Below are 8,355 nucleotides of genomic sequence, written 5' to 3'. Positions count from 1 at the left end.
CCAATTAGCTTTGAAAACAATTAGTAAGTCCTTTATTTCTGTAAAATTAAGTGAAATATTTTGATCTATTCTTTTGCTCATATTTTCGTTAGGATCATCAGATTTTACGGGCGCATCTCTTTTCGCACTGTCGTAGTGTGCGGATTTCACTAAGATATATAAGAATCCATGTCCCGTTCTCTTTCTTATGATGACATACTGTGTTCTAACGCTTCTGCAGTAGAATATTGTTAATACAACAATGAAAAGAACCGTGTCAAAAGAAACATTAGTTAACAACATAGAGTTACTTCCCTTTATTCCTCTTCATCCGAAACATCAATTTTAGCCCCTTTCCGGTTTGAAAAATTGCACGGTGCGTACATGGGTTTTTCTTAATTTGTCTAATATGTGTAATGGTATTATAGAAAATATCCTTTTTGATGAATTTTGTATAGTATTGGCTTTAGATAAAAATGATTATGCATTAATCATCGTGTGTTGGACTTCTAAAATACTTGAAAACATATAAAATCTGAATGAATAATTGTGCCTTTTTATTTTTTTGGCAAATTTAGAAATTTGTATTTCATCTGAGGTTGTGGAGAGAAACGGTTAACTAATTGTGTGGATGATCGATGAATGAATCTGAAATTGTTGTGTTATGAAATCGTTTTGCAAAGAAATCTTGTAATATCCCGTATTCACAAATGAAAATATGCGTTGTTGTTGCAAATGTATTAGCGTGGTGTCAATTCCAGTTGGTTTGTCCGTCATATTTGGATGTAAGCAGATGAAACCATTCCCTTAGTATGTAGCCTACAGTTGAGACTAAAGCTTGATGCCAAATAGTTTACCATTGGTCCACAGGCGCTATCACAAATAGTTGGTGCTTGTTTACCTTTTGATCAGCACCTGATTGTTTACCATGATGAACATGTGTAACAGTCATTTTGTGCTGCAATTTAGTAATGATTGTGTTAGAGTTACCCTCAGTTTTGTTGGATTACTGTATCCAGACTCTAAGTGACTGGTAAGTTGAATAAACCTCAAGAATAGTGAATAGCTGTCCAGTCATAAGGATTGTAAACTGGTGTTTGATTTATCAGAAATGTGATGCAAAGGCTTGTTTGTGGTAAGGCATCCTAACCTTAACACAACTAGCTCTAAGGATCTAAGAGGCATGTAGGATCTGTGAAATGAAAGCAACAAATGACAGCCGGATCTAATTGATGACATCTGTGCCATGAGTACTGAAGAAGCAGTTGTACCAATTGTCCTCTAGTGGTATACTGTTTACAGTGTCATTCTCATGGCAATTTTGAATGTATTATGACTAGTGGTGTTCCCGATTAATTGAAATAATTGAAGATTCGTCGCAGTGACCCAACGACCAAGCAATCGATCACATCTTCTCATAATCAAACACAAATGATTTTGGAACTACTGTTTTAGTCTTTGAAACACTTGATGGAAGTTGGAACATATCTTAGAAGTTGTCAGGGCCCGGAACACGTTTATTTCTTAGAAAACTCACTTCACTAACTGAAAAGTCATGACTGAATATTTCTTGAGGACTCTGGGGGGTTTATGTTCATAATATGTTAGTCATCAATTTAAAGGAGCGGTTGCATCATGATATACACATCTGTAATAACAGCCTGGATAGGAAAATCTGAAAAATGATGCTAAACAATGATTGTTCGTCGGTAATGAAGCAATCATCAATTGTGAGATTTCAACCAATTCCCAACACTAATTATGACATATGTAGAGTTTCTTATCACTCTATGTAGTAAATTACTCTATGTAGTAAGAATTACTACTAGACTGCTGTTTTATTGATGTTATCTGTTAAGCCATGAGGAGCTGTAAAATACTAAAATTGCTGGTGCGGCTTAAAGGAAAACCCAATCGGTCGATCAGTCGATCAACCAACCAATCTCTCTCTCTCTGTGTCTCACTCACTCACTCACTCACTTACTCACTCACTATAACAGTAGTCAAAGATTTGATAAGACATGTTATAAAAATCAAATCTATGAAATAGGAAAAGAGCCAACAACATTCCAAAACTCGGACTTGCATATGACAATATGAACCATCATGCTCTGGTTAACTCATACTGAGTGATAGTCACAATTTTAACATGTTAAGTGAATATTAATCCTGATATGCACAGTAAAATGTGATTTTGTTTTCAGCTTTACGTGTAAAGATGTCTGGGCTGGATGCTCTAGGTATCCCGGGTGGCGAGGCTCTGAGAGAGGCACTGACCAACTGTTCTGACCCTCTTGGCGCCATTGAGGAGTTTCAGAGTGAAAATGGTGTCCTCCTTCCATCTCTAAGACCAGCTCTTCCATTCTTGGATCTTCATGGAGTCAGACGTCTGGAATTTCATGAATCCATCTTGGAGGAGCTTCGTGAGAAACTTGTCAATGGGATATCTGATTTAGCAAACAGTAACAGGGAGGACAAGATCAAGAAGCTTGAGGAGCTCTTGGTAAAGAGTTTTCCTGTTATCAAGGTGAAGACTGTCAGACCTGTTGTGATGAACATCCTCAAACATCTGCCTCAGATCAAAGAGGAATACCTGACTCAGATCCTGGACGACAAGGAGCTGTACACAGAGGCTGCCACTGAGGTCAAGCGACAGATATGGCAGGACAACCAGGCTCTCTTCGGAGACGAAGTCTCACCTCTGTTGCAGCAGTATATTGCTGAAAAAGAGAACTCTTTATTGAGTCACGAAAACAGTGCATTATCCTTCTTCCTACCTATGCCCAAAGTTAGACGTCAGTCAGAGGTTGTTCAAAAACTTGTCCATATGATTGGTAAAAATGTGAAACTTTATGATATGGTGTTGCAGTTTTTACGGACCTTGTTTTTGAGGACACGAAACACACACTACTGCACATTACGGGCCGAGTTGTTGATGGCTATTCATGACCTGGAGGTGAATGAGATCTGTTCGGTGGATCCGTGCCACAAGTTCACCTGGTGTGTGGATGCCTGTATTAGGGAGAGGATTGTCAACACAAACAGGTCCCGAGAGCTGCAGGGTTTCTTGGATGGGATAAAGAAGGGGCAAGAATTTGTACTGGGGTAAGTCAGTTCTGCAGGGTTGGTTTTGGGTTTCTTTATTAACCTTCTCTTTCTTCCTAGTATAAGTGTGTAATGATGCTACCACTAGTACTAGCTGGAATTTTAGGGGAGTTGTTTTCAGACACATGCCTTTCTACCAGATGAAACTGGAACATCGGATTAGATAAAAACAAAATTAAACATGAGTACATGGTGTACGTCCTATTCCATTGTTGTAGGATTTACAGAATACATCCAGGGGAAATAATCTGTCATTCTGAGTTGTTCTACACTACTCTGACATTTCAGGAAAGATAAGTGAAGAAGAATGTTTGAAATGTGACCCCAGTTTTCACAAATGGTGTTTCAAAGTAACAGGACATTGGTTCCTGTAAGTTTCAGATGTCTGTCTGACCCATTGAAAATGCACAGGACCCATGGAATAAAATTAAACACACATTTCAGATTTAATATTTCTTATAATTGACATTGAAATTATTAACAAACATAAGATTTATAAACAGCAAACAAGTGTCACATGTCACATAAAACAACCTCAGTCAAAGTCATTGTGAAATATACAGTCAGACACTGGGGCCGGCGGGTTGTAGACTTCTGTCTGACTGTTGGCGAATCTGCCGGATTTGTCAGAGGGTCAGACGCTATTCATGAACACTGTGACCCTACAAACAAATGTGAAAAAAAATATTAGTTCATATGGCATATTCTTGGTAATTTGTCTCCTGCATCATAACCAGTGGATGACATATCAATGATGAAGCACTGTGATGTAACATTGATTTAAGTGATTGAAGCATTACTTAGTTGTTGCTCTAAGTTTGTGCATGTAGTAAGCACTGAGAGTATTTTGACATTCACCTGATACAAGATTGTTATGATACATTAGGACTTTTCTACAACCTGATGTGATGGATGTGATGGTGTTAAAACTGTGATGTGATGTTTACAGTTTTTGTTTTATCATTGAACAGTGACCTGTCCATGATCTTATGTGATCCATACGCCCTCAACACCATCGCTCAGTCGGCCATGAAGGTGCTCCTGTACTGTGTCAGCTCGGAAACACTACCGCGGGTCAGTAGGAAGTTTATTGTTCAATGTTCAGTGAATCGTTGAATGGACCTGGTGCCCCAGACTTGATAGTTGAACCTGAAATCTATGATCATCTTCATCATGGGTTAAAAACCAATATTATTCTTCATATTACAAAAATGTCTGTGGGTTCCACCAGCAAGAATAGTCTAAACATTACAGATTTATGGATATATCAGTAGTGTGATATGTGATGAAATCTCTTTTGAAAAGACCGCCTCCGTGGTGTAGTGGGTAGAGTGTCCACCCGGAGAGCGGAAGGTCGCGGGTTCGATCCCCGACCACGTCATACCAAAAGACGTGAAAATATGGTACTTGTTGGTCCCTGCCTGGCGCTTGGCATTAATGGGTACAACAAGGACTGGTCGGCTCGGAGTCAGTATAATGTGTCTGAGTGGGGTATTCATGCTTCACTGCGGCATGGTATCTCAGTGGGCTAGCACTATAAAACCAGCTTCAGTCTGGGCTAGTACAAGCAGCCGGACATACACATACACACGCATGCACGTCGTCATATGAGCGAAATATTCTCAAGCACGTCGTTAAACCCAATGTCACCTCACCTCATCTTTTGAAAATGGTTTGATGTTCTGTGTTTCTAGGAGAACCACGATCTGCAGCTGCTTGTACGGATGATCGCACTCGGTCTGGGAGCTTGGAATATGATCGACAACCAGGTCTTCAGAGAACCAAAACAGGTGACACTCCAAACTGTTTTATAGGGAGCAGGATACTCAATAAATATTTCCTTTCTCGTGTCACTCATTAGAGTGAGTGAGGAGGGTTTCATGCCATATTTATAAATATTTCAGGACTGTCACAGTCCGGGACACCAGAAACTATTGTATTAGTTGGCTAAATGTGTGGTGATTTGGTTATATAGTCCAGCTGCACTGGAAGTCCTTCATTATAGTGACCACTACTTATTCTGTTTCAGACATAATGATTAATTGGTCAGAATCTGTTACCTGTCAGATTTTGAGTCTGTTTCAGACATAATCATTAATTGGTCAGAATCTGTTACCTGTCAGATTTTGAGTCTGTTTCAGACTTAATTATTAATTGGTCAGAATCTGTTACCTGTCTGATTTTGAGTCTGTTTCAGACTTAATTATTAATTGGTCAGAATCTGTTACTTGTCTGATTTTAAGTCTGTTTCAGACTTAATTATTAATTGGTCAGAATCTGTTACCTGTCTGATTTTGAGTCTGTTTCAGACATAATTATTAATTGGTCAGAATCTGTTACCTGTCTGATTTTGAGTCTGTTTCAGACATAATTATTAATTGGTCAGAATCTGTCAGATTTTGAGTCATGCTGCTCAAATGGTGTTGATCATCAGTGGTTTTGCTATATTATTTACAGGCTAATGCATGCAACATAAATGTTGCAGAATGTGGTGTTAAACTACAAACAAGTCGGAGAAGTCGATGGAGTGTTTTGCATAGAAAATATTTCAAAGTGTTCATGGAATTCAGCTTATTTTGAAAATGGCCTCTAATTTACCCATGACATAATTTTCAAAACGTAGGCTGTTACACATTAGTGTGTGTTTGTTGCAGGAATCTCAGCTGTTCACCAAGTTCATCCCCTGTATTGTGGGGATGGTGGTAGACGATCAGATCCGGGCAGTCAGCACCAAGCTGGAGGAGGGGTCGTGTGGGATTCGGCCTCCGTCTGAGCTGTACTCCATCTGTATCAAGCTGAGCCCCATCGCCAGCCTGTTTGCCATGTACTACGCCCTCCACGTGGCTCGATACAAGGACCGGGTCGCCGTCACACAGATACTTCCTACACTCATACACTGTGAGAATGACCGGGCGTACGATGACATATTCCTTCACTCACTCATTTCCCATCTTATACACATGGTCGACGACTTTGCGATGAGCGAGGAGTTCTGTTCAGCTGTCTTTGATGACTTCCTCCTGGTATGTAAATTTTTAAACTTAAGCACAATTGAAAATTAAAAAGTCCTTATAAAGTCTTATAGCTAAAATGGATGGAATTATGAAACTGCTATCTAGTTATCAGAAATGAGCAGGCCGCTGCAAATGATAATGGCCCGCTGATTCCTTAACGATGGACGATTATCAGTCACAGCAAGACATCACAGCAGTATTGTCTTCTTCTGTGAACCTAATGACGTCACGCTCAATAATGACGTCATAAATCTTGTTCCATGACCTGTGTTGGGTCAACAGTCCCTTTAGTTAAACACCAACTTATATATAATATACATATAGAAAGAATGCACTAATGAGGTATTGTGATGTGTATTGTACTTGTATATCATGACATATTCTAGTTTGGTTTGTTTTCTGCAGGTTGGTCTGTCGAAGGAGAATGTGCTCCGTCACATGCTTCGTCTGTTGTGGCACATACATCATCGACTATCGCAGACCAGACTGGAGAACCTGATGGAAACAGTGCATCCCAACAATGAGGTAGCGTTGTACATCCCCACAATGTTGTACTGCCAAACAGTGAGGGAATATTGTACATCCCAACAATGTTGTACTGCCAAACAATGAGGGAATATTGTACACCCGAACAATGTTGTACTGCCAAACAATGAGGGAATATTGTACACCCCAACGATGAAGTGATGTTGTACACCCCAACAATGAGGTAGCGTTGTACACCCCAACAATGTTGTACTGACAAACAATGAGGGAATATTGTACACCCCAACAATGAAGTGATGTTGTACACCCCAACAATGATGCGATGTTGTACAACCAAACGATGACATAAGGGTAGATATGTTATACAAGTACCTGTTGAACTTTATAGTCTAATGTTGTTGCCATAGATTTGACATATTGGTTTGTATGTTTCCAGCTGAGTGAAGCTGTGAGGACAACGTACCAGCAACTGAGTGAGAAGATCAACACATACAGCCCAAGTCCAGTAGCCCAGCCCGAGAAGCTGGACTCCCCTCTCATGAGTGTACCTGCACCTACCCCTGCAGTTCCGGATAGGATGTGAGATGACTTCCATCTGTGTGCCTTCCAAATTCAAGCTAGTCTGCTAGCCTGGGACACTAAAGTATGCTGAGGAATAGTGTAACGCAACTGAGGAAGTTTCTCATTGACTGACAGATTTTGAGAACTATGTTTCTGAATAAGTTCTGAGTTCTACCGTTTTGCTGCAAGCTGGAACTGAATAAAACTGAACAAACAACTGAAATAATCTTAAGACTAGTCTTCTAGGACTTGTCTCTAGGACTGAAAGGATAGTGTCATCCAGTTTCTTCCTGACTCGGTGGTCGCTAGGACATTGTCCTCTGTGAGTGACATACAGATACTAGCTCAAACCATCCACTGCAGAACGATTCATGTCTCCCTCAACAGCATATGACTGGTGACATTTGTGATGGTGTAAAATATCTGAATAATAATGACCATAAGCTATTCTTGTTGGCTTTATTCATGCATTACATAATACAGGCATCCCTCGCCATAACACGGGTCTTGGGGTCCATGGATGACCCCCCCACGTTATTAGACACCCGCGTTATAGTAACGATTACATAACGCGAAACAAAGGCCAAGTAAAATCATATTTTCCATGGAAAACCTGCTGGCAGAGGTAGAACTGTTTCATAGGCGCTCACATAGATGTTTAAACAGCTGGTCCTGGGACAGTATACAAAGTCATGGCACCATAATGGTACATATCATTATACTGAAACATGATGATGATGTAGGTAACATAACAATAAGTATGTACTATTTGTGTCAATACATCAGTCTGTGATATCACCCAGGGGACACGGACTAGCATGGGTCCACAGCATCCTGTGGAGGTGGTCATCAAATGGATTGACTGATCAAACTTGGAGAGTGGAGTTTGATCGTCACTTGATCACATGATTATCTGGCCCAGACTAAATGATTCACATGCCACTGTCATGTAGTTAGAATATTGCTGAGAGGAAGTTCAACAAGAGACAAAGCGTTTGTGTTGTATAAACATCTCATCTGCTGCCTGAAGCCCACATAAAATCACAAGGCTATTCCCACTATATCCATGTGGTGTCTGTCAACCCATGAGTGAGTGAGTGAGTGAGTGAGTGAGTTGGGTTTTACGCAGATTTTAGCAATATTCCAGCAATAACACGGCGGGGGACACCAGAAATGGGCTTCACACATTGTACCCATGTGGGGAGTTGAA

At 40.2% G+C, this 8,355-nt stretch overlaps 1 protein-coding gene across 1 annotated transcript; it reads left to right on the top strand.

The window, feature by feature from the left end:
* The first annotated feature begins 316 nt into the window (after positions 1 to 316).
* On the top strand, positions 317 to 7,594 carry LOC124275139 (negative elongation factor B-like). Its single transcript, XM_046710628.1, has 7 exons — positions 317 to 355; positions 2,184 to 3,084; positions 4,056 to 4,158; positions 4,779 to 4,874; positions 5,739 to 6,107; positions 6,504 to 6,623; positions 7,021 to 7,594. The coding sequence occupies exons 2-7, from the start codon at positions 2,198 to 2,200 to the stop codon at positions 7,165 to 7,167; spliced, it is 1,722 nt and encodes a 573-aa protein (XP_046566584.1). The 5' UTR covers positions 317 to 355; positions 2,184 to 2,197; the 3' UTR covers positions 7,168 to 7,594.
* The last annotated feature ends 761 nt before the right edge of the window (positions 7,595 to 8,355 follow it).

Source organism: Haliotis rubra, unplaced genomic scaffold (assembly GCF_003918875.1).
Source record: "Haliotis rubra isolate DU_JTF1 unplaced genomic scaffold, ASM391887v1 Scf199, whole genome shotgun sequence".
NCBI classification, from domain to species: Eukaryota; Metazoa; Mollusca; class Gastropoda; order Lepetellida; family Haliotidae; genus Haliotis; species Haliotis rubra.
Note: the sequence above shows the minus strand (reverse complement) of the source record. Positions and strands in the feature narration are given on the sequence as shown.

Coding starts and splice junctions, on each gene's coding strand:
- LOC124275139 (XM_046710628.1), top strand. CDS start 2,198: ATGTCTGGGCTGGATGCTCTAGGTATCCCGGGTGGCGAGGCTCTGAGA. Junction 4,875..5,738: donor TCTTCAGAGAACCAAAACAG/GTGACACTCCAA, acceptor TGTTTGTTGCAG/GAATCTCAGCTGTTCACCAA. Junction 6,624..7,020: donor CAGTGCATCCCAACAATGAG/GTAGCGTTGTAC, acceptor GTATGTTTCCAG/CTGAGTGAAGCTGTGAGGAC.